This window comes from Chroicocephalus ridibundus, chromosome 5 (genome assembly GCF_963924245.1).
Source record: "Chroicocephalus ridibundus chromosome 5, bChrRid1.1, whole genome shotgun sequence".
NCBI classification, from domain to species: domain Eukaryota; kingdom Metazoa; phylum Chordata; class Aves; order Charadriiformes; family Laridae; genus Chroicocephalus; species Chroicocephalus ridibundus.
In genome coordinates this window covers 35,251,036-35,278,383 of record NC_086288.1, presented here as the reverse complement: position 1 = coordinate 35,278,383, position 27,348 = coordinate 35,251,036, and the positions used below count along the sequence as shown (strand labels likewise).

Here is a 27,348-nt window from a genome sequence, read left to right as displayed (position 1 = left end):
CAGACTTGTTAGTGCCATGAACATTTGTCTTGGCCACAACACACAATGTGTACACAAAGTGCTGCATCTACCCGTCTCATGCCTTCATGCTATACCCAGACCTGTGCAGAAAGTCCTGCCTCAGAAACGTTCAGAAACTGAGGTTAAATCGCGTGTCTTAGTAGAAAAACAAACCTAGCATTTTAAACACCAGGATTTCTGCTGTAAAGTCCTCCCTTTTGGCACTTTCCCAGAGTCACCTACACCCAGACTCCAGTTGCTTGAGATCTCCAGGACCAAAGCCAAGCATGTAACAGGAAGGAGAAAGTACAAACCTCATACCCAGTAAATGGGAACTTTATTAAACTACTGAGTTACTCCGAAATGTATAAATGTTCCGTTAAATACGTTCAGTTTTCTTTTACACAGATTTATAGAAATTTATTTACATATTCCAAACACATTTAAATTATTTTTCAAGCTTGCTACCAATAAAGTTTTTTGTTGTTTTTTTTTTTTTAAAAAAGGAATAAAGTCAATCATCCTCTCTTGCAGATGCGCATACATATACACACAGATACAAATAAGAAGGGAGATGCTTTCGTATCTAACCCACAAGGGAGGCAGTATCCAAAAAGCTTATAGGGTTCCCAGCAAAAATTTGCCCTTGCCGAAAAGCGGGCTATATAAATTCTCCCTGTGGGACAGACTCAAACAAGAGGCCCTGTGCAATACTTTATGGTGTTTGGGTATAATGTCTGCATCAAGATTTGCTGGTACGTGGGAAGAGCTAAAGGCCCTTTGCCAAATTCAAAACACAAAGCTAGCTGTCCCTGATACTAGCCCATGAGAAGCACGCGAGCAATTAAATAGCTCATTCTCATTGCATTACGCTCTCCCAGCGCTGAGAGACAGAGCAGACAAACAGACCGACCGCTAGGAAGTCAATGCCACTTGTCCGAAGAGATTTTCCTTTGATTTTATTCTTAAATGAGGCTTCATTCGTAAGTGTATAAAAAGGCAACTCTTTAAATAAGATGCTTAGGAGAATAGCAATCAGTTTCCCCACCTACATACATTTCTCTTGGGAAGATGCACAGCATGCTGAACAAGTTTTCCCTCATTCTCTGTACCTTAATCTGAAAGGAGTTAAAATTTGTATCTGCAGGAAAAACCAGGTGGTTTTATTTTGTAAAAAGCTTATCAAATACTAGCTTAATTTATCCTTTAGAGTCTTTAAACGTTAAAAACCACATTTGAAGCGACCAAGGAAATCTACAAAAACATTGTCATGCGTAAGCTCTGTGTTTCATGCTAAATATTCATGTTGACAAGGAGAGGGAGAGGAGGAGGAGGAGGCAGGGAAACAACTTAATGGCTCAATCAGAGCCATTGCAACATTCAAGTAATTTCGTAGTAGATAAACCAGTGGAAACATGGAATGGTAAGAAAGTGCTCAGCACTACATCGCAGCCTTCAAGAGCTGAACTGCAAACATCCTTGATATGTATTCATAAATATATGGCACTTCTGTACGACCAAAAGCTGGCAAGTTTGCTTGTGACCGAAACAAGTGAGGAGTAGTCATCATCCCAATGGTTACTGATGGCCCTTCCAACAGGCATGGCCTCCAGCCGTGCTACTCGATGCAGCACTCGCCGTATCTACTTGTGCATGCAAGACAATGCTGCCACATTCTTGGAGAATAAGCCTCCTGCCCAGCAGAAAGCCTTCTCCAGACACACATACACATTCATAAAACATGCTAGAAATTCTTCAGTGAGTTTAAAGACAGCCACAAACAGCAAATGTCTCGTTTTACTAGTTTTTGGCCAGCAGTTCCCAGTCTGTCCAATTGCCAGCAATGGACTTCACAACAGGCAAAAAGAGTTCCTGAATCCAAGGAATTGGAAGTAACGGAAAGCACAATCACCAAAGTTTGTTTTCAGTACTGCTCCACAGGATTCACTTTGACATCAAAGAAGGAACCAACCAGCACAAAGGCTTGAGTCTTAGGAAGATTCTTATGTACACAAAAACTGGCCTTTATCCATGTTTTCTGTCACAAAGCATTCCATCTTGTAGTTCAACTTCTTAAAACTTTTTGGCTTTTGGTGACCTTCTGTATAACAAATATGCAAAGATTTGCTGTTACGCTTGCATTCCATCACAGTAGCTTCAAATACATTCAAATTCATAAAAAAGGATTTAGACCAGAGCACAACTACTTGCCCTTTTCCACAGTGTGCCGTACTTTAATGAGCACATGATGGTGCTTATCGGCAAGTTCCTGTTTTAAGGAATTTCACGGCACAGACATCCAGTGCTTGAACAAGTGTTCACATTCCCATATTTGAAAAAACCTCTCCCTTATTTCAGTAACGGCTTCAGTATTTTACCAATTGTGGTCCGGTTTGCATCTTTCAGTTTAAGTGAGGCCTTTTCCACTGTTTCCTGCTCCTTTGGTGCAGGCTCCACTTTAGTGCTGACAGCTTCTCCCTGCAGGATGCTTCTTCCAACCACTCTGGCACTATTTGCTCTCTTCAAGGTACTCACACTGTTCTCCTTTGGACCTGGATCATCAGAGGTCGCTGCTGGCTTCCCTTTAGGCAGCCTCTGGGACACAGACCTTGTGATGGTTGGAGGTCTGGAAGAGCTGGATAGATCCACTTTTGCACGCTTTGAAGAAGAAGCCACTGTATTCCTCGCAAAGTTTGGGACAGCGGATGGTGTTTTGGGAACACTGACTGTGGCAACCTTGGTGTCATCTGTAGGGGTCTGGGGTTTTACACTGGAGCGACACATCTTCATTTCGTCTGCCTTTGATTTGATATTACTCCTAACAGGTTTAGAGCTTGGCTTCTTGAGAGAGACTCTGTCCCTTTCAAAATGAGCACTGCTCGAGGTGACAGTGCCCCTTTGTAACTTTGGCTCTTCTACTGACATGCTATGCCTGTAAGGACTTCTTGGCAGTGTGTCTGTTGTGCCTCGGACAGAGCTGCGACGGGACAGCCGACTTTCCACTGTACTAGTTTCACGAAATGCCGGCTTGGCTTCTGGCTTTTTCACGCTGCTTGGTGCTCTGTTTGACCGAGAAATAGGCACCACTTTCCTCATACTTTCATTCTCAGAGGCATTCAAAGTTCTTACAGGTCTGGAAGGAGCTGTGTGGCTAGGGCGAGTGCCACTGGATTTTGAGGAGCTTGGAGATCTATCTTTTAGAGAGTTTCTCTTTGGTCCTGGTGGGTCTTTATTTTTTACAGGCTTTTCTTTAGGAAGGGCATGCTTGCTATTGGCATCATCCTTATCATTTGCGGAAGTGTGAAGAGACAGATCCTTGGCAGAAGCAGAATTCAGGTTTGAGAAGAATGTTCTAGCCCTGTATTGACCATCATTTCCAGAAGAGCGTGCTTTGCCAGCCTCACTTCTTATGTCATTGCCTGCTGATTTAAAATCATTTCCCTCTTCAGAGTCCAATGTCAAAGAACAATCAGTCGTCGTATCTGACACATAGAACATCGGCCCCTCTTCCCTACTTCCCGAAACACTTGTATCCATAGACATGGGGCTGCTGGTGCTGGGCTCTGAAGCTTCACTCTTGCAACCCACTGCCTTGGCTTTATGGTCATGAGCCTCTCTGGAATTTCTGCAAGCTGGAGGCAGGTCATCATCGGCAGTGCTAAGGGAATGAAAGCTTAGATCATCTAAAGTCTCCAAGTCTGTTCCACCAGCATCCTCTAAATATATTAAAGGTGTATCCTCCACAGGCTTTGCTCCTTGAATATCAAACTTACGTAATCCTTTAACAAGTTCACGCTCCTCAATTGCAAGGGCCAGAGCATTTATATCTGTGGACTCCTCACAGGACACGTTGGAAGCGTGCATGTTGTAGTCGGTGCTTCTCTGTGAGTAACGGGCACCAGGACCTGTTGAGCCACTGAAATGACTGGGCTGAGCTGGAGGCACCTGCAGTAGGCCACCACTTTTCACTTTGGTTTCAGACTGTTGGTGTAAGTGCAAGGTATTTAAGTTGAGATCTCTTGTTTCTTTGGATTCAGTCCAGGCTACGTTGGGTCTTGCTTGTCGGGTGTTTGCACGGGGAAGGCTGTTAAACTTGTTTGGATCCTCATCTTTTGAGATTTCCAGGAAACTCTGCAACTCTCTGTCTGCAGTAATCCCCAGAGAAAGTCGGGAGCGTCTAGAATTCGGGTTTCTGTATGAAGGGCTTTGAGGTCTCTGCTGCAAGAAGGGAAGAAATTCTTCAAGTCCTTTTTTGGCCAACATCTCCACATCGTTTTCACTGCTGCTCCGCCCAAAGCTGCCAAGCTCTCCAGCTGCCCAGGATCGACGCTTCTCCTCCAGCTCCTTTCGCCTTTGCAGACTATGAAGTTCCTGGATCTCTCGTTCCCTATTTTCCTAAGGAGGAAAAGCATAAATACATGTCTCAGAGGACAATGTCCTATGCATGAGAACAAGTCACCCTCCTTTATCTTTCCCGTCTAAGTTAGCTCCTACTGATATTGCCCACCCCCAACATATACAACACAAAATCACCACGGTAACCACAGCCTGCAACCATTAACTGTATGAAGAGCGGTTCCCTGCATAACTAATGCTGGCGACACATCAGTCTGGTCAGCATAAAAACAATAAATGCACAAGTCCCTGCAGAGAGCAAGAACATGACCTATCAAGCCCAAGCAGATGTCAAGTCCAGCCAAAGAGTTTCTGCTATAGGATGGAGAGCTTCACGTCCCCACAAAGTTTAAAGTTGGCAGTTCTATCAGGTGCGCAAACCTCTACCTCATCATTACATTCATATTTTAAGACAAACTTGTCTAATGAGTACACAGTCAATGTGTTCCTTCCATCCTCCCTTACTACAATTGCAATTGTTCCTCAGCAAGTGCAGTTTCCATGGGGTGCTACTTACCTTTGACTCGAACATTACCAATTTGAAATTCTGCAAAGACATTAATTGTATATCAAAGCAAATAGAAAAGTTTACATAATGCCTCACGATCATTACTTAGACATCAACTAACACCACTCAAGGATCATCAATCAATGCCTCATTCCAATTTTGAATCTTGTATTCACTGTTGGCTTCCAAAACTGACAACTATAGTACAGAAGTTGCCCAGGGCAGGCTAGAGATTTTGGCAGCTAGGCTGAGGGGTTTTGGTTCAGGAAGCCATAGAAAGAAGTAGTTTGTGTTTGAAAGACAACACAGTAACACCTTTTTACTGAAATCATTAGCAGTGGATTACTGCGAAAATCAATATTTTAACTGCCACTTCTAGGCTTCAGATTTAATCTAGCTGAACCTTCAGTTGAACTTTCCAGGTTATTTTCTGAAATGGAGAACCTGGTTTTCTAGAGCCAGTACAGCTCTAACAAAGGAAAGAAAGGGAGTCTAGTCTTGACAGAGGATTCAAAAGTTACATAATTTTCCAGCATGTTGTTAAATCTGTTCTGAGTAATGACGTGCTGTTTAAAAAAAACCACACCTATGTTTGTCTGAAGCTCTGTCTAGTTTGATGTTTCCATTGTTGTGACAACAGAAGAGCTGCACAACTAGAAAAAGTCACCTGAAAGCTTTCAGTAAACAAAGGCCTAATGCTGAAGCTCTTTTTGATGAATGGGTTAATCTCCAGCTCTTAAAATGGATTTGAGACTACACTGGGCTGCGAAAGATAAGACGCATTAGAGACCTAAGAAACCTGAACAGCTAAGAAAAAAGAAAGAAAACTTGCATTTCAGGAAAAATGTCTGTGGCAGGAAGCTTTCTTTCACAGGTATGGAATTACAGAATGAATTACTGCCAAATGCTAAAGCTCAACTTTAAATATCCCATTGTAAAGAGAAATGGTTAAAAATAATTGTAGATATTATTATAATATTCCATATTAGACACAGAACATGTTAACATCACCCAAAACATGTTTCAGGAGATTTTATTCAAATGAAAAACATTTTAAGCACACGTAGGCTTGTTAAAAAATTGCAAAACATGTTTAAACATTTAAAATATGTGCACATGGCCATTGTGGTATGAGCCATCTTTTCAGACTGCTGGTTGTGCTGTCCACACATCACATTCATTTGTCAGAACTGCAATCTTTATTCTGACTTGTTCTGTTAATTTTGTAGGGACCGAGGTTAATCCCCACAAAATATCTAGTAAGCAAATCTCCTCAATATTTCCAAATAAGAGACTAATTTGTCATTTTTTGAGTGTAACTACTTACTACAGAGAGAGGAAGGAAGATCCCCATTGGACCTGGAAGTAATAGCGATCTAATAACTACTTGTAATGAATTAAATTCCCACCCCCAAATAATTGAACATATATGAAGTCACCTCTCACTAAAATGTCTGCAATAGTTACCACCATTTGGTTTTATAAATTTGTATAATGTTCACGCACATGCATAACTACATGATCTCTTGGGTAGTAAAGGGCAGGTAAACTAATGGTACAACAGGTATGTTAGCTGTACATCCTGTCAGCTAACAAGATCGTTCTCTCTTTTCTGAATTCAAGCTCTTATACAAAGGGCTGTCAAACGCAGATTGCATAAGGCAGAAAAATAAAGAAATGTGTGGATCCATCTAATTCATGCTATTCATAGAGGCCTAAAAAAATATTTGTAACAATAGGCAGACTTTGCTGAACGAAAACTGTAACCAATGCCAATACTGCTCCTTCATCTTAGTATACTTCTTGAATTCCTTGGGACCAGTTCAGGGTACTTAGCAAATAAATGGTCACACTGGGGATGAGGTATCTTTGTAGTGTAGGCCTGTTTAATTTCTTGAGTTTTCACCCACAAAAAGCATTTGAAAGAACAAAGTAGAAGACACAGTCCTTACTTTACTTTGCAAAGTGTGTCTAGTCATGTAAAGAAGAGCAGTGGAGAGCCTGAGCTAGTGCTGATTCAGGCTGGTATGTCCATGTAACGTGGTGCCACATCTCAAGGCCTTTCCAGTGATTGAACGTTACCAGTCAAGGGCCTGAACAGTGAGCACTAGTAAGGAAGTCTGTGCAATCTGTTTCACTGCTCAGCCTAGCAATCACCAACCTCCTCACCAAAACAGAAGGAAGGAGCCCATTTAGAAGCAGGTCAATAGGCTATCCTGGCGTAGCATCTCAACGGTCTAGTCAGCCTGCAGCAGAAGATGCAGGGCAGCGGGACTGCACATAGGGCTAGGCAGAGTGACCATTTCCCACCTGGCTTCTGGCAAGGAATGCCTACAAGAGGGAAGTCTGCTGTAACCATTTGAGCAAATATATCAAATACCACAAGAGGTAAAATGTCCCTTAAGCAGAAAAAACAATTTAATTCATGGGAGCCAATATCTGTTTCCAGTGAGCGAGAATGTCATTCAGTGCTCTTACCTTAACAGCCTTGTCAAATCTTATGCAGAAATCCCTAAATATCTGGAAACATTCATCCAACTTCATAGTTTCTTTGTCTTCACAGAAAAAGTCAATGAGAGCATTTCCATCCTTTTGTAATTCTCGTTTCTGGTGTTCAAGCTCCTTTAGATGTCTTATAGCAAACTGTAGCAAAAAACATACATGGCATCAACCGGACAGAAAAATAAAAGTCACAACAGGTTATGTACGTAATGGGAACTTAGGAAATTCAAGTTTCAACCTAGGAGCCGTTACAGAGCCCAGGACAGTGACAGACCACTTTGGAGCCCCTTGAAAGCTCTACATGCCTTATTTTCCCATTTTCCCTGATACTTTCAACTAAGGATAAATGGATTAATTCCTCCTCCCTACTTTCATGGATATACGTCACAGAATTAACTCCTTCCTAAGTTGAACCTAGACCACAATAAAAAAGGTTTTCATGCCAGAAAGGTAAGGAAATGCAGGAAATATGTATATTTTAGGACATCCAGAAAACATGCCCATAAAGTAGCACTTTGAGTCATAAGTGCAGAGCCAGACAGACAGGGTTGGAGTAGATTAGTGGATTTCTCAGGAGGAAGAGAATAAGGCAGTAGTTAGACTTTGAGCAGCAGAACTGCTTAAAACACATTCAGCAGTTGCCCCTGTCTCCCCTATCTGCATCACCAGCCATTCACTCCCATCCTTGCACAATCATAGATCTGAGACCACATGTGGCAAAAAGTAACCCAGGGAGAAAAGTTAATTTTCAGACAAATCTGTTCTCTGACACTAACTCATAGAATCATAGAATCATTTTGGTTGGAAGAGACCTTTAAGATCATCAAGTCCAACTGTTAACCCAGCACTGCCAAGTTACCACTAAACCATGTCCCTCAGCAATACACTACACATCTTTTAAATAGCTTCACGGATGGCGGTTCAACCACTTTCCTGGGCCCCATGATCACCTAGGTTCTTTTGATACTGCAGCACCGGGGTGGGAATAGGCAGCTGGAGGCACTGGTGACCATTTAAGCTAACCCTGCTGCCACAAAGTTACTTGGTAAATTATGCCAGTAGGGTAGGATCAAATCTTACTTGCTAATCTTTTTTTTTTTTTTTTTTTAAAAAAACAGAGCCCAATAAAAAGCATACATAAAAAATTAGTTCCTCCCACATATTTCACTAATTTATTCATGAGGATGAGATAACGAAAGCTGACTTTTAAATCAGCTTGGTTATCACTTGTGATTTAGAAACAAAAACCGGAAGTGTTTATGTAAGGTACGCATTTGTAAAATGATTTTTTTTCCCAACATTTCTTTTGGAATGTGGCCTAAACAAGGTTGTAGTGTTACATAAAACCAGCTATTAAATTAAAAAAAATCCCAAACGTGTCAGAACATAACATTAAAGAGTCTGGGTGCAATGGATAAAAGCCAGTAATTCAGAGTGAATGAGGACAAATATTTCAATCTTAACCCGCCCCTTTCTTCATCAACTTCTCATCTCCTGAAAAACTGCAGGGACTATTAACTACATTTGCAAGTTGAAAATCAGGGCGGGTTAAGTTCCAGATCAACACCTGCTTTCTTGCTTTTAATAATTATCTATAGTGTGAAACATAAAAATCATTTAATTGAAGTATAATACGTATTTCTCCAGGCATCACCACGTACTCGGAAAATATCAAGAACTCTGCTTCAAAGTTAGGTGCTATGCACATTCATGTCTATAAAGTCACTGCAGTACTAAAAAAGAAAAGGAGAACCCACCCAGAAGTAATGGTATGACTCAGAATAATACACTCTGTGCTAAGGGTAAATTAGTAGAGAAAACAGTTCCTTAACCTTCCAGCTTCTAACAATACCTCTTCAGTCACCCAACAATCAGGATTCATATGCATAGCACAACCTCAGCTAAAACTGACATGCTCCAGTATCACATTAACATGCAGATACTATATTTTGGGCAGCTGTGAAGCACAAAACCAGAGACCAATCCAAATTGTCTTATAGTTTAACTACTGATCTTCATCAGTCATTTACAGGCATTAAACATGCTTGCCTAACAAGCCCCAGGCAATGTACACTCAATATCCCTCCCTGTAAAAATACAGTCCTTCCAACACTCTTCCTTGACAAGCAGCATGCAGTTGGAACATCTTTGTACAACTGACAGGGTAGACATATTAAAACAACGCTTCTGTTTATTACAAGTCCACACAAATTACATTGAGCTGAGGCATGCTCCTGTATTTAGGCGACAGTAACACACTAACACAGATATCCTACAAACCTGGAGAAAGCTTTCCATCTGGTGAAAGAGTTTTGGGTCACGCCGAATGCTGTCTTTAACGGATCTTGCCTTGAAAGACAGTGAGTGGAGCTCTGTTTCTATATTATCAATGGATAACCTAAAAATAGCACATACAAAGAACATTTACTGAGGGGGAAGGAGTCACCCAAAGGTTGTCCATAATATGCTTCAAAAATGGATGTGTAACATGAGGTGCAACCTGGCTATCAAACAAGACCTGCCTATCCAGGAAATCTTTCCAGAGCAGACACTGAAAGTTAGGAGAGAGATAAGCACATTTTTTCTTATTTACAACCTGAAAAGATTCCCACGAGGTGTGGTTTCACGATTAATTCCAGCCAGTCCTACCCAACCTTACCACGAAAACGGGTAATGCTGCCCTGCCTCTGACCAGGTGTTCCTTTTCTCTCCCTGGTGCCTGTGCTAGCACTCATTTTCTAGATGGCCAGCCATATCTGTGTACTGAAAATTAACCTAGGAAAAGGAAGAACCCAATCTGCTTCCCGGTGGATCATTTGCTTGGTACAGCTGATTACATGACTGTTTGAGTGCAGTAGCTGGCACGAAAAGGGGGTCACAAGGGATCATCAGCCAGGACTACCCATTTTGGCAGTAGCATTTGGCACCATGAAATTGCATGTTACTTTCTTCCAAGCACTCACAGCAATGCAGTCTACAGAGTCTCAACCCAGTGGTTATAAGATTTCATCCTTCTACCACATACCAGCAGCAGAGCTGCTCCTGTGGAGAGGTAATTCAGAAATTGAAGACAACAGGAAAGAGCTCAGATCAGATATAATCTAAGCTTTATCCTGGGAGACCTACATTCCATACAATGGGAGCTCCCACCCAAACCTCTCAATGACTTTGAGGGTAAATGAATGCTTCTAAATCTATGGCATCTCCTTCACAAGAGAACTGAGCTTTGCCTAGGAACTGAAGCACTACAGTTTCCAACATGATAAATATTTGTCAGTGCACACACAAATTACTATTTTTATAATTTGTGCTGTTTTTCCTCTGCTTCCTTCATCTGCAAAGGTTAGTTCCCTGTTCTGGGCAGATCATGGGTGTTTTTGCAAACAAGAAAAGCAGTAGAAGATACAGGATATATTTTTCTGCCTGTGAAGGAGGAAGAGGATAGCCTACAAGTAAAGAAGGCAAGACAATAAAAAATAAAGAACATAATGGTAGCTGTTTTAATGTGCTCTAATTGTGAGGATTTATGAGCAACTTGTACATGACAGTTGTCTCTAAAAAAGATATTCCTCGTGCCCAATGGTGAGACATGTATTTCATTTTGTTTCATTTTCCTGTACAGAGTGCATTCCCTGAATAGATTTCAGCATGAGTTACAAAAAAAGATTTTCAGCATTAACAACTGTGATCAAAGAACAAAGCGGTTATAAAAAAATATCACCAGGTTTGTGATTCTGCCTGTTCCCCTGCTGTTTGCCAGGGGGGCTTGGATGCCGAGGGAAGCTACATTCCCCAGCAGGCCACATGGCAGACCGCCAAGAAGGTGTGTGGGTTGGATGGCACAGAGCCACACAGGTGGTCCCTCAAAAAATTTCTGATTAACTCCATGGCCACTCCTTTCCTCAGAATATTTCAGAGTCCTCTGCAAACATTACTTAACCCTGCATCAGATCTAAGAGACTGGATCCATTTTACAGCTGGTAAAAGGATGTAAATACATTGCCCAAAGCTCAAGAGTAAGGAAGTAGCAAAACTGAATAGAACTGCAGCATTGCTAGCTTCCAGTTTTGGGCTTTAGATCACAGTCTCGCAAAAGCAAGTACAGTTATCAAGGTACGAATCAGGTTCAGTTTAAAATTATGCAGCTAGACACTTTAAGATGAAAACAATACGGAGCCCTAAACCATTCAGATTTTCCATTGAAGACAGAAATGGAGAAGCAAGCAAAATATTAAAAAGCTTCTAACAGAAGCCAGGGCCAGTACCTGTACCTGGTACCGGATTTGGAGAAGTACTGTATCCTGCTCAGACACAGATGAAAATTGGTTTAAGGAAAAACAGTAACATGCTTTAGTTCAATCTCTTAAAAGTAACATACATACACATGTATTTGACAGAGACAAAACAACCAAAAACCTGTGGCGATCACGTAATAAAAAAACCTGATACCTGAAGGCACATTGCAGGCATACTTCTGCTAGCAAATGGAAATGAAGCCCTCAAAGCTATAGTAAACATTTGTAAAGATCTCAGTTTTTGTGCCAAGACTTCTCTGAATAAGCCTCACTGCTTCACAAATAAGAAAATTCCACCTCACAGTCTAACCATAAGTTCTCTCTCTTCTTTTTGACTTACCTGGCAGCATCATGAACATCCCTAATTTTTTCTGAAAAGTTGAGAAGAGCAGCATCTTTCTTTTGGGCTTCCTGAAACAAACAGAACAAAACCAAAACACACACAATCCATTAACATTCCACCACCATGCCAAAGTCCCTAAGTCCAACAGTTCTAAAGCCTCTGGGAGGGCACTTAAAGGTTTCTCTCCTGCCCTGTTTTTCTTCCCGTTCAATCCTAACACAATTGAGCGGAGGACACTCCTCAATGAAATGCAGGGATCAGGATTGGAAACTTTAAACAGCAGCTTCAGTTTTGCAATTCACAATAATAGCTGCTTCTGGCAGTGAACACATATGTATTAATAGGGAATGTCAGGGAAAGAACAATTTACTGATGTCCATTGTTTGAGCAGATACGATGTTTCCTGCACAAACATCAATTAATACCCCATTGTTAGCTGACTGGAAATGTTAAGCCAGTTTGTACAGAGATAACCAAAGTCACATATGGAACCATTGAAATTCTCTCCCTCCTAAAATCAAGAAGTCTGAAAGGAAGAAAAAAATAACTTCAAAAAAAGTCTGCAGCAGCTTTAAAAATACATGTCAGTCACTGAGGGAGAAAAAAACCCTAACCTCTACCAAAAACACTACTCAAAAGATTCAAGGGGAAGACTGAAAGAATATTTATCAAAATAAGTCACTGCCACAGTTTAAGAATTCAGGATGATAAGAAAAAAGCTACAATGAAGAAGTTAGATGAAGGCAAGCTTTTACATAATATAAAAAACTTAAGTTTTACGTGCATTTCTGGATAGGATGAACAGACATAGGTAAACTCGTGAATTCTGTGGCAGCAGAAGAAAGGTGAAGATTAGGATCAAAGCTGTAAAATAGCTACTTCTGAGGTCCACGGCCCCTTCTATATCTATGGCTCTACATTTGTAGCAGTTGCTTATATCAGCAAAATAGTTTTTCTATACCAGAGCAACAAAATGCAGCAGACTCATCCCAGGTTTGTTTGCTTTTGTGTCCGCCAGCTTAAGCAGTGACGACAGTTTAAATCCAACAGCATTGCCAGCATAACCTCCCTAAAAAGAAATGAGGCATGACATCAATGGACTGCAATACTAACAAGGAAGTTTGGTCAATCAGCCATCCCCACTTTGTATGTCACTTACCGCATTCATAATATTCCCAGCCTGAAGGACCAAGTGCAATATGGAATGCAGTTCCTCACAAGTCATTAACTCTGTAAGGAACAAGAAAATTTCTGTCTAATAATCTTTTATTTAGAAATATACACAGCCAGTTACCAAACTCCTCTTCATCTCAAGCTTTTAAAGGTGAAAATTTTTATTTTAACAGGAAAATACAACAATCTGAAAGGGTTGTGGGAAACAAATGGTACTATGTAATTCAAATTCACAAGCATAGTTGACAACCTCAAGTATATGTTCAGACTTTAGCTTCTCGTGCGTAGTTTTTGCAAGGCACCCCCAGCAGCTAACAAAACATTTTGGGCCTACCCTGCAACGTGCAAAGTATCTCAGCAAGCGGTTAAGTACCCTCACCACCTACTAATTCCAGTGCGAGGTAAGCGTTCTGCACCCTGCAGGATCCATTTGCCATCTGCCAGGACTGGGTTTTTGAACAATTATTCTTTTTTTGGCAGACTTAGCCATAAGGCCTGAAAAGATAACAGGCAATGTTTAAATTTTCCTTGCTTATCCCACTCCCACTATGAATCATCATTTTATTTTTGTATGATCACCAACTCAGAGCAGCATTTATTTTACTTCAGTTACATCAAAGATGATTTAGCACAAAGTTATATTCAGTGAGATGCAGAGTCAAATGGAATAAAACTGCCTTTTAAAGCTTTTCCATCACAGAAGCTTGTTTTGTACATATTTCCATTTTTTGCAAAATGCACAGTAGTGCTTTATCTGAATTAATACACCTTTTCACCCAGCCACATATGAACACAAAACAATACATGTGCTTAAGAGTCACCAGAGGGACTGCCTTAGAAATAAGATACAGAAATTCGGAACAGTAAAGAGTTAATAAATTAGCATCACACAAGTCACACAGCAATCCACACAACTCCAAATTTGCAAGTGTCCATATGGAAAGAAAAATAACATGAGCTGGTTTTAATGTAAGGTACTACATTTTACACTGAAGAGCATAATAAAAGGTGGAATCAATTTGATTGCAGTGTAAATACTTTTAAAAACTATTTTGCTTGGAAGTGCACATTCTATAATTTACCCTGCATTTATCTGCTCAACACAATACACTAATCTATCATTTTGGAAGCAGACAGCCCTGTATCTTTGATTTCAGTATTAGCAGACTGAAAACATCGAACTAATTAAATAACCTTTAATCTAACAAGCTATAGGTGAGGAAGCAAGGAAGAAGAAAGAGGAGAGAATACAAAAGAGAATACCAAATTTCATAAGGCCAAGAGGAGAAGGCAACTTTTAAAGATTTTGCATAGTAAGAGCCTGTTCAGCGTCACTATGAGATACACCCACTTGCAGGCTAGATGACAATCCATCAGGCTATTTAGACCATCCTAACCCTTAGTGATTATCAGCATTAGTAAGTAAATATTCCCTCATCTTAATTACAAGGAAAGAAACATAGGAGATAGGAACAGAAAAGTAGACATAACTCCTAAACAACTTCAGGCTATCAACAAACCCTGAAGTGAAAAGACCAAATGGAGAAGAGCACATGACACAAGTGGACTGAAAACAGGGACGCTCAGTCTGATTTGCATGACTGGCCTGATGCAGGAGCTGGAGACCAAAGAGTCTCCTCTGGAGGGAATGCATTCATCAATTCACAGATGTCCTGGGTGAAGGACGTGAAGGACAACAGGGCGCGGCTGCTTTTATGCATAACATATTCCCTCACATACATCTGTTGCTCAAAACACAAAGAACAATGGTTTGAAAGAGATTCCAATAAAAGGCCGAACTCAAACCTCAGCCTAAGCTAAGGCACATTTTTCTGAGTCAAGGAGGACTGGTGAGAAAAAACACACCAGGCTTTTCTCCCTTCCCTTTCACTAAAAATGACTATCCTAAGCACTGGGGCTCATAGTTGAATATTTTTACTACTGTGCCTTTTTATACCACTAGAAGCAGTCTAAACAGTACTCTAGTAGTCTGTCAAAATTCTACCAGCATGAAATAGGAATTTCATATTGAGGAACAGGACAAATAGGCACTCAAGGCATTTGTAAAGGTCAGTAATTCATGTTTAACTGAAATCAGTAAATTAACTATTTTCCTGCAGAGTAGAAGACACCAGATTATCTTACAAATAACCAGCTGCAGCATTTCAAAACTTGTGAAATGTAGAGAAACACAGAGAACAAAAACAGAAAGCAAGGAAATAGCAATAGTATTAAGGCTCTTCAATAAAGATTTTAGCCCATCAATACTGCCACCTCAAAAGGCAACAGCACACAGAAATTTGGAAACTATTCAGTGATTTTCTCTATGGATCTCTGAAAGAGTGAGCAGAGAGCTCTAAGAACTGCATTCAGGGAGACAGAGATACATGAATGAGCAAACTGTACTCAAAAGACAATTTATCCTCATTTGGCCACGGACACCTTTGCTTCTGTCAGTTTCAGATACACTGCTTGTAGGCTTTGGTCATGAACTTATTGCTAACGTCTCCAAAGTCTCCAGATTTCTGATTTTGGAAGAAAAGATTCATTCGACACACCTTGATGGCATTTGTCAGAGGGGAGTTAGCTGCCTTTTAATAGCTAAGGTACCTGAAATTCAAGCTCTAGTCTTCATAATGCAGACTAATTAACATGGTAACAAAAACAAGAGTACTATGCATGTCCCAACATGCTTAATTACCTTTTGTTGCCCGTCTTATAATTTTCATGTCATCCTGTAGAGAAGCACAGGAGGGTGAGAACTCCCTCTCTAACACCATGGCTTCAATCCTAAGAGCATAGCTGGAGCACACAAACAAACAGGTTTAGAATTGACAGCCAAAAGAGAACACTTATCATGAACAGAATAAACCTACTATCTCCTTACTTTGGCACCTGGATTAGTAAATACATGAAGGAATCAGCTTGAGACAGTTTTGATACATCTCCATCAAAGGCTTTTAATTTCTTTACCTAGAAAAGAGAAAAAAACACTAGCAAAGAATTTTATCAAAGATCAAGATTAACTTGACTTTGGAAGGAAACACCTTGAAAAACAGTAAATTTAACAGGAGTCATTAGAGAGTCCACTCGGTGACTGACTGAATGGCTTCACTGTCCAAGCTCCTGTAACTTGCACACACCCCAATCACAAAATAATAAAGCCAGTAACATAACTCTTCTCCCAAAAAACTAGCTACACAGTCCAGCAGAAAAAATACAATGCCATCATTCTGATTGATGATTCTGATTTCTGATCAGTGATTGCTGATTTCCAATTCATCGTTCTGATTTCTGATCAATTTCATAGTGATGCTGTCATCACTATGTTTAGGACACTGCTGCTCCAGTTTCCCCAGGAGAATGTTCTCTTTTCTCTCTGACTGGTGCATTTGCTATTCTCTAGCTGTTTGACCAGAAAAGCGCTGCTTAAGTGATGATCTGAAAAACGATCCTTGACTCCTCCACATCTGGGATATATATTTGGGCATAGCTGAAAGTTAACTGTGTTCAGCATTTCCAGCATAGGACTGCCTAGATCTCTTTGGCACAATGCAGTTAAGGTTTAAGTTATGGGGCTTTTTTTCCTGATGCTTGCTTCAACCATTTTCTCTAAAACTCTCTTAAGGGGTAAACTTCATACTCTTGAGTTTGTATTTTTTTTTCATCCATACAAAATATTTTAAAGATAAATGCAATCTTGCATTTTAAGTTTTTTTGTTGTCAGTACTTTGAGAACACCATTTACATGCAAAGGAAATATCACTGCATTAATTTTGTCGATCTTCCTTCCCAGCTCCACCAAAATCCATATATTTGCATGATCTGGAAGCCACTGATCTGCCCACATACTTACTATTTGTTTATATAGAAGAACTGGAAAATACATGCACATATGTTTAAGTGTAACTGGAATTTCTTCCACATCTTCCAACACAGCAACTGTGTCCAAAAGCAGAGCTCACTCTCAATTACACTATTTCTTCATTCAACTAACAGGTTCACACCCAGTATCAGTTGTATGTTTCCACTGATTTACACACCAGTCCATCATCCTTCCTTTTTATAACATTACACTAAAAACCCATTCATGACCAGATTTACAGAGATGGTCTTCAGATTTAGAAAGCATACTAAACTATCCTGGAGAGAGGCACACTACCATCAGGGCACCAACAATTATAAGGTTGCCATGATTTAGCAAGAAATCCACAGGATTTTTAAAGCATCAGGCTCCAAATTAATCACTTAAGTTATTTTTTTGCTTTCACTGTAAAAAAAGTGACTGATTTGTAGCAGAAGACAAAATACACTATGCTAAATCAGGGATTTAAAATAAATTCTGGACTAGCAGAAGAAAAGGATGCCTTTAACAGCTCGTTCTGCTTTATTCCCATTCTTTTTCCACATCATAAAAAAATAGAAGCGTTGAGAGCACATTAAGAACGAGTAAACAAAAATTACAAATTAAAACCAGAATAGAAAAAACTTCATTTTCAAAATAAAAAAATAAAAAAAACCCAAACCAACAAAGACTTATGACCAAGAAAGAGAATTCTAGTCAAAGAGCAATTTTTACTCAGGCTAGCTAACTCCATTTCCTAACAGCCCCCCACCCCTTTAACTCAAGACATTCAGACAAAAGCTCCTTCTAAAGATAAACAGCATACCTATTTTTTTGAGGCCTGAGAAAACCCCTAATTTACAGAGTCATTCAAGAAGTCTGCCAACAAAAAACAGGAAAGACCAGACTTGACATTCCTGATATTTCTAAGGTGTTAAATAAGCAAGAAACAAAACCAAAATAAACACTTTTTCCTACATCATGAAGTGGGGAGTAGGAGACATCTACTATCTCATGTTAGTCTTTGCAAGAGTTCTTTAACCTAGCTTCCAAAAAATAGTGGTCTGCAACCAAAAGAACAAAAATTGCAAATTCTCAAATCGCAAAACCTCATTTTAGTATGTTGCAAATACCAAAGTTTGCCTGAAAAGGATACAGGCATTCAGATTTGGGGTGGGGGGATGGGGAGAAAAAAAGAAAAGCAGCCCACCAAAAAACTCACTCCAGATCACCACAATCGAGATCATATAAACCAGAGGCAATTACAGGAAGTTGCAATTATAAGATTTAATAGCACAAAAAGTGAACAACAAGAGATCTTGAAATGCTCACAGGAATATTAACTTATTCATGCTACCTGTACTACATTTAAATATACTTTTGACAGTAAGTAGCAACCAATGTTATCTATGTGGAATGTTAGTTTTACAGACACTGGAAGAAGTCCTCTTTCTACCCTGTTATATTAGGAAAAATGCCTGGAGTGGTACAAGGGAATAAATCCTAGAATTCATCTGAGAAGGAACTCTCCTATACATGCACAACAGAAGACATTGACAAGGTTGCCTTCTGATGCGTAGGATGGGATGTGAATGTCACACTGCAAAAAGCCTTGGGCAGTAGTCAACCTAAAAGACAGTCTGTGTAATCAGCCTTAAAACAAAGATGTGCTCACCACCTGGTTACACTTTTTCCAGCCCACATCAGCCATCTTAACCCCCACTGTCTTTGCCTTAGGTGTCCAAAACTACCTTTATATAAAGCAGCAAAGCAGCTCACCTGACAAGCCCAAAACCCAAGCAAGGTGAAGGATAGTGACCAATTCCACAAGCAGACAAAACAGAAACACAACAGAATTATAAATTCCTTTTCATCCTGAAATTCAGCACAGCATAGCCTGGTTCTCCATACGTGTGTAAGTTTTTGACACAGGAGACTAGATCCTCTGTTAACTTGGTCTTAAAACAGTAAATAGTCTGGGGAATAGCTAACATTAGGGTAACAATTTCTTTTGTGTTCCTTCTTTATTACAAATTTCATAATTGAAAAAGACTAGTTGTCTCACCATGAAGCAGGAAAAAACAAAAAAAGGTTAATTTGACTTAATTGACACTACCTATCAAATAAAAAACCAGCTCCTGAACCCCAAAGTTAAAATTTACTGAAACACATTTTTGGATGTCTGCCCCTACATGTTCCAAGGGAGGCTACTCAAAAGCCCATGGTATTGGCCTCTTCACTCTGCGGCCATTCTGTCTAAGTCCTTCCAAAGAGAACTGAGATTCTCTGATGGCTCCTAGAAGTGGTGGTCAAATTCAAATATCAAATGCTGCCAGGAACTGCAAAGAAGCTATGGGGATTGACAACAATTTTCACTATTAATCATGTTAACAGGTATAGCAGATAGGTTTATAACTAGTCTGAGAACACAAAAGAACTAAAAAACTGTGTTTTATTTTAAAATCACAATGAATACCTCTATCAGTTCTGGCCTGGACCTCCTCCCTTCAGGCACAACAAAATCTTTTCCACAACAGTATGCAGCCACGTACCAAGATATGGCATGTAATGCATACATGCAAGAGAGCATAATTACGTTGTATACCCAGTTCTGTATTACTCAAATTGGGCGCAGAGCTACTAATTTAATTTTTCATTATATTTGTATATGGAATATGTATTTGCACTGTCCATGCATGCCCATGCACACTAAATCAGATTTTAGATACAGAAGGTTCTCACATATGTAATTTGCTTCATTTTAAAAACAGTTATGAAAGACAAAGCCTGATCTTTGGTTTGATTTGTGAACAATTTGAGTAGATCTGCCTATTGCAAGTACCTCATTATTCCTCACAGACAGGAAAGCTACTGCATTCCTGCCACTCAAGTTTTCAGTCATTTTGAGCTACCAGTAGCACTTATTTATAACTAGTGGGATTTTACTTTATGGCTTAAACAAGGTATGTTGCACTCTTATGCAGGATCTTTGAAGAACAGGGTAAACAGTACACCATTCATCCTCAAATATGCTTGTAACAAAGTATTTCCCCACATTCCGATCAAGTAAGTCAAATCTTCCCCACAAATATTCACAAATAAATAAGTAAAGCCAAGTGCAATAGTCCAGAGGATTAAATATTTCCTCTGGTTTTTTTTTTTGTTGTTTTGTTGTTTTTTTTTTTTTTTTTTTTTTTTTTTAATATTTCCATACCATTGCAAACATTCAGGGCAGTAAAGAAAAACAGAGCTAAAAAATACCAAAACTCCAAAAGGCATCACACTGGAATCCAACTACAAGGGCACATGGGAAAGCAGCTGCTCTATTAGGTGGGGAGGTGCCATTGGGCAAAATTGCCATCAGCAAATGATACAAAGAAAAGAAGAAAAACCTGCAGCTATCATCAGCGGCAAAAAAGGAAGCAGGAGATGAAAGCTATGAAGGATGGTCAGCCATATACAGCACTCACTGAGGAAGGGAAGGGGCAGTTAACTACACAAACATGGTTTGAAAAGGGTAGAGGTGACAGACAGAAATAATTCCAGTAAAGCAGGTGACAGATGACTAGGGTTTTAAAACAGAGTGTAGGAGCAAAGGACAGGCTCGAGACATTATAAAGGAAGTTAAGACATTGTGTTGATAACCTGGGTGTGCATGTGTGTAGGTGAGCTGATCAGCAGTATGATATGCTCTCTTCTGTATATATTTAAAGTACAAATTCTGGCTATTCTAGCTCGTTAAACACTGGACTCTCTAAACTTTTACCAGTCTGGACCTGCTGAAGAGTGCAATGACACGCACATAAAAGCAGCTAAAAGTTTCTCCTCTGCTTTGCTCAGGATGCCAGTAAATGACAGCTGTCAGCCATTTTAACAGGATATTGTTAATAAACAGCTAGAAATTCTTTTAGAAGTGATATAGCAGGCCATTGCTTCAGTCAAGACAAAGGCTTCATGGAAAAAACCATGAGCTGCAAAAGGGATGAAGCAGAGTAGATTCCAAATAGGCACTTCTTCCTCTTACAAAACTGCTAACCACAGTAAGGTACACACAGCAGGACTTCTAACAAGGCTTATACAAAATCATTACTCGTTAATGTATTGAGAATTTTTATACCTTTTCTTGGTCTTTTTTTTTTAGCCACTGTGTGATGGCTTGGCTGGTGCCACACCCACAGCCCTGAACAAAAGATTGCTTGCAGCAAGCTCTAGGTTTGCCAGCTTCATGAACTTGTCAAGTTTTTCAAATTAAACATTTGAAAATACCCAAATGTTTTCAGTTTGACAAAAGACTTCACGGCAGTGCCAATATTTCAATAATGGTCTTACTCAGTTTGACAAAAAAATTCAGCAAAGAGACAGTATTTGCCATTTATACACAAAAATCCCAACAGCTTTCACAGCTGTTGAGATTTTTCATAGAAAACAGCTAGAAAATGACTGCTACTGACACCTATTTCTGTATGTAGACAGAGTTGCTACAATACTGCAAAAAGAAAGAATAGTTTTAAAGAAAACAGATGTTAAATGTATTTGTTAGCCCGAGTACTTTCCCTCCATTGTTAAAAAGCTGTTCTATCTCAAAGACGCTGGAACATCCATCAGGTGCCTGAGATAATATGGACTGAAATGATGTAAAATATGTCACATACGTCAAACTAGTGACCAGGGAACATTCAGGTCATGTGACTATATATCACAATGCTTCTAGATAAGATAAGATTGGAGTATAAAGCCAGTGTTTATTCACACTAGATAAACCGTAAAAGTTGTTGGTAAAAAAGAAGAAACGTGACGGTCCAGAGTTGCACTTCCTATAGCTATGACCAGGAACAGTGTTCCTCTCTCCCTCCTTTCACTTTTACAGACTAAGGGTTTATGGCACCATGTAAAAAAAAGAAGTACAAGACATTTCCAAATACAGCTATTGCGGTGGAGCACATGCCTGGCAGGGGATACTTGGCTCTCATTCCAACCTGCAAGACAAGTGTGCTACTAGGAAATGTGACTGTAGAGAGCTGAGCTGCTGAAAAGAGTATACAAAGGGGAACTGCAGAAGCCCACCCATGTTTACACCAAGATAGTTAGCGCTGATAACAGAATAACAACTAACCTTTTAGGATGTGACTGCTTAAATCTCTGCTCAGAGTAATTCTCAACCCCTACAACAACAAAGCAGGTTCTTCAGGAGAATGGGAAGTATCTAAGGGTAATCCCAGGCAACTCTTGCTGAGGATGGGTGCAACATTCTGCAGGGACAGGCTATTATCATGACAGCTTGCCAAAGCTATCTCATGTGACATGACCGCCAGATTAAAAAGAAATTAAGGACAATTAAACAGAATAGGGAACAGCAGAACAAATAACACCACTTCATCTGATAGCTTTTGTGATTTTGGATTATTTGTATGTGAGGAGGGACTGTATCGTTCCAATGGCTTCCCCTTAGCAAACAGTGAAGCAGTATTCCAGGAGAAGGGTATTCAGACTAGGTGGACCATAAACTAACAAAAAAGATGGAGACATACAAGGAGAACACTGAACATATATTTAGGGAGAAAAATGTGCTGAGAAAGATGAGCAATAAAAGCTCTGAGACTCCTAAAGAGAACAAATTTTTCAACTGACTACACTAAAATTTTAGGAGCCACAATAGTAAACAAGTTATTAGGTCCACTCGTTCTTTGAAAACTTGAAGCATGAGGACATGAAGGCACTGAAACATTTTTCCATACCAGCAGAAGCATCAGTCCCTCGCACTCAGGATCTTCCATCCGTCCTGTGCCCCCACCCCAGCTCTTGTTGTGGTACTTCCCAGGAAGCAGGGGAACCTCCCAAGAAGTGAAACAATTACGGGGAGAATAACAAAGGGAAAGGGGTCCTTCCTTTTCCTGATGGTGAGCAATGAGATCTCCAAAGCGTGGAACTAATTAAATACATACAAACACCTGCACACTGAGAACAAGCCTCTTTCCAGCTTTCCCTTGGGAATAGCAACAAATCTAACATCTAATGCCCCTGAATTTCTAATACTCCTCTGGACCATAAAGTCTCCCCTATTAATTTCTCAAGCGCCTCCTTAAAAGCACTTCTTAAGTGCTCTGGACCCACTATCTTGAGGTGCAGGCCTGTTGTCAAATAATCTACTAGGAGATAAATATACCTCTTCACTCTTAGCAGCACCTACAGGATATCTAAAGCCTCTGGCTGAGTATTGCCGACAATCTCCTGCAGATGCAGAAACCATGCACCACCTACCAACAGTTAGCAGAAGGGCACATTTTCACTACTGTCATGCACCAAAAGATAAAATTCAACAACTTACATTACAATTCTAGCTGAATTACAACATTTGTATCACATAGGAGTATACTACTTCAAAGATTCTCTACTTGTGGTAAAATAACAACCAAGATCTAAACCAGAAAGAGAAAAAGAAGAAAAAATACCCTTCTTTCAGTCTAATCTGTTGAATATATACAAAGTTAAGTTAACTAGGAGTCACTTTAAGTTAGTGCTTCACTGTTCTCCTCCGTCTGACTCGTTCAGAGGAAGGAGATAAATTCTGTTTAAATACAGGAATATGTACTGAAGTTGAAACAAAGACAGAACGAGGAATAGTTTTGAGCTCCCAAAACTAGTCACCTCTTTCACACTAATTACATTTCAACTTGTTGATATCCCCCAACTCTAAGAAACACATTAATCAACTATAATAATGTAACACAGTTCTTACAAAATTCCCTGCAAAAGCAGACCACTTTAGGGTTATATATTTGATAGCAAAATAACACAACGTGTTTTGCTGTTGACTAGATCTGAGATTTGCTGTTGCACAGAGGAAATAGAGTGCTTTGACAGTATGACCTTGAAGTGGTAAAGCATGTGAGTTGAGGTTGATCTATATGTGGACATTAACCAGCAATTTCCCAAGTTTCAGCCATGGCTTTGATGTGAAGCACTCAAGCAATTCTAATGCTAATTTTGTCAAGTTTGTGGTATACATTTCTCTCAAGTACATACAAATGGGTCAGTGCAAATACATGAGCAGACAAGGAACTGTGCATCATTAAGCAGGGCTCCCAGGTCAGCCAATGAAGCCTCACTCCTTTAATCATGCGAATGGACTTGAAAGTTCAAGAGCAGGAGGGGAGAAAGCAACACTTGCTGTTGGTCATATGGTGAGCACAGGGACATTGCAGAAGGTGCTGCTGGTAATTCTGTGCCTTTCAATATGTCTCCTTTGGAGCACTAAACCATGTTAGCAAATTCTATAGGTGCTGCACAGCAGAGCAGCCATTCTGCCCTGTTGGAATCCAACGAACCAGGCCCAAGAGCAGGCAGATCCCAGATGCACCAAGCAGGTAGCAAACAAGAAGGGAGAAGAAACAGTAGCATAAGGCTACAAATATCCAACTCACAGGCAATGCAACGGGAAAGCATGAGGCAGGTGCCAAAGAAGTGAACCTTAATTTGTTTGCATTAGGATATACTTTGATTCTGAGTTTTCTGAACCCCAGAGCAGAGTTTTCTACACTGCACGCAGCAGGGTTCCAGGTCTTGGTAAAATGTTTATGGGACAAAAGGGACATCACAATGGACATTAGAGAAACAAAAATACCTTATCACTTCTTTCATTAAGAAGCACCTTAAAAGTAGGTGAAATTACGTGATGTGAAGGGAACAACTATACTACCACCTGAATACCACAGGTCAAATGAAGATTAAACCTTTGCATTTGATGGTTTCCTATCCCCTGACCTCAGGAAAACTTTGGGATTCCTCGTTTGCAAACCTTCATGTTGGAATCCCAGGCAGTAGAACTCTATAAAACAATAAGTTACATGTCAAACCATTTTTTACCTCCTCTGCCTCTGGTAATAATTTAAGAAATTCATGCAGCAGTTCAGAACCATAGGGCTCACTTCTTCCATGATAAATATCTTCAATGATGGATTCAGCAGACCTTGAAAAAACAATTGAGCATACACATTTCTAACACTTGCAGGGTGAATAGTCACACAAATTGAAAAAAACAAACCAAACATGCTTGGGCTACTCAAAGGAATTATAATGAGGGTATGTATCAGTGTTCACAGCAGCACCGTTCTAACACCACTTTCAGTGATGCCTTTACTAAAGGGCAACATTATCAGTGAATAAAGACAGCACTGAATCAGCTTGCTCTTAGAAAAAAAATCCTCACCTCACCCCTTTCTACTAATTCTTTATAAAAAGACAGTCAGACAACAGCTTTCATGCAGTATTACATGATACACAAGGGTTTCCCTTAACTATATCTGAAAAGTCACTTCAAATGACTTAACAGTAGCAAACTCTGAATGTTTAGTGCTAAGTCATAATGGCACTCAAAACTAAACATATTAGAAAACAAATTAGGAAACGTAGTTACTTATGACAAACTTGTATGGAAACATAAACTACACAAGGAACAGAGCATAATATACACCACATTTGATGAGAACTACAAGGAATTTCACACATCTGTAGCTTGCACTAGCTGCATAGAAAAATCAAATCTTACTTTTTGAATTGTTTGAGAAATATCCCAATGTTCATGCTTCTTTTTGCATCCAAAATGGAAACCTGAAACAGAAAACAAGAGAGATTAATCTACTAATACCTAAGAAAATAGCATGTAACGAATGTAGATACCATTCCTTAAATTGCTACAGATACTTGTTTGCAGTTGCTACCAAATCATGAACCAATTGAATACAGAGTCACTTCTTATCAACAAAGTTCATATATTACAGAGCTAGTTTTTACCAAGGAAATACACAGCACACCCACCACACCTTTTTTCAAGTGAAACAAAAAAAGCCATACCAATTTATAGAAGGAAGGAATCAAGATTTCATTACAAAGTAAAAGCATTCTTCTTGCTTATTTCATAACCCTGCATCTGCAAACTGTTGCTTATCAAGTAATACATTGTATCACATTTGGAGGCCTGCCCCCCCCCCCCCGGGTTAGGGAGCACCACACTTCAAAACCCACATATTTCAGGGGTTTTGTAACAAATGTGAGGATGGACTTTCCAAGCAGAGGTCAGTCTGCACTACTGATGTCATTTACCGAACTAACAGCCAGGCTGATCCACTGAAAGATATGAAAGTCGATCTTGAATCAAAACCTGAGACAGATAATGCTCAAATCTTTTTGCTTTATCTAGAAGCAAACAGAAACCCATAATAAAATAACAGTCTTCCCCTGCTTTATATTTTAAAATTGATTTGCTATATCATCTTACATGTACAATTCTGGAGATTAAGCAGAGAAAAAAAACCAAACACTTTTTCCACTAATTAATTTCAAAAAATTTTTGAAATAAAAGCGTTAATTCTTTTTATATTAGTTTTTCTCCCTGTAACTGCATACACCTTCAAATCTGAGATGTTTGAGCTGTTTTAACAAATCATGTTCTTAAGGTTAAAATTTTACCACAGCTATTTTGGTGATAACAGCTACAAAAGTCATGAGATTTACAAGGACAAGAGAGTTGTTCACGTTAACAGTGCCACCCGACTGCTACAATAAAACAGCTTAGTACACACAGATGTTCAAGACTGCTGTTGGACTCACACAATGTTTGAGGTTTTCACAATTGGAAAGGTGTCTTGACCTCTGTGACAGCACACAAATTACAAATACATATATAAATGCAATGTTGGCATTGTCACGAAATTGAATTAGCCTGCAGTCAGCTGGTGACAGTGAAAATACAGGTATGATTAATGTGCTATCCTCAACATACACCTGTGAGACAGCCTCCTCATCTGCGGAAAAGAGTGAATCAAATTAATAAGTTTTCTGAAATTTTGGAATTTTCTCTCTTCTGAAACCAGCAAAGACTGGAAAACACAGGAAATATCATCGTTATTAGTTTTAATTAGATGATTGCTAGCCTGAAGCCCTTCAGTTTTAACATATGCAAAGATAAGAGGACAGATTGTGGTTTATTCTCCTGTTATCTTAGGAGTTGAGAGGCCCCTAACAGATCATTAAGGGAAAGCCCCTTAGCATAGGACAGGTTCAACTATCTCTCCCCCTGCAGTATCTAATCTTTTTCAAATGTTTTACTGCAGGGACCTCTCAATGACCTCTCAAAACTGCAGCTCCAGTCTCCAATTGCTTTGCTCACTCCTAATTCTCTGATTTCTCTGTACTAGTTTAAGCCTATAAGCTTTGCCATCATGATTTGACTTTTTGTTTGCTGTTTTTTGGGGGGTTTTTTTGTTTGTTTTTAAAGCATATTACAGTTAAC

General features: G+C 39.6%; 1 protein-coding gene across 2 annotated transcripts in view; it reads right to left on the bottom strand.

Annotated features, from left to right (window-relative positions):
- Window positions 1-341: 341 nt before the first annotated feature.
- FHDC1 (FH2 domain containing 1) overlaps window positions 342-27,348 on the bottom strand; it is a 37,611-nt gene continuing 10,604 nt past the window's right edge. For both annotated transcript variants that reach the window (XM_063336506.1, XM_063336505.1), the window contains exons 3-12: window positions 25,606-25,667; window positions 24,924-25,026; window positions 16,104-16,189; window positions 15,918-16,018; window positions 13,203-13,273; window positions 13,005-13,112; window positions 12,041-12,111; window positions 9,686-9,803; window positions 7,382-7,546; window positions 342-4,395 (exon numbers count right to left, since the gene is read on the bottom strand). In XM_063336506.1, the coding sequence (XP_063192576.1) occupies window positions 2,350-4,395; window positions 7,382-7,546; window positions 9,686-9,803; window positions 12,041-12,111; window positions 13,005-13,112; window positions 13,203-13,273; window positions 15,918-16,018; window positions 16,104-16,189; window positions 24,924-25,026; window positions 25,606-25,667 (2,931 nt within the window). In that variant the 3' untranslated portion in view covers window positions 342-2,349. The remainder of the gene's footprint in view (window positions 4,396-7,381; window positions 7,547-9,685; window positions 9,804-12,040; window positions 12,112-13,004; window positions 13,113-13,202; window positions 13,274-15,917; window positions 16,019-16,103; window positions 16,190-24,923; window positions 25,027-25,605; window positions 25,668-27,348) is intronic.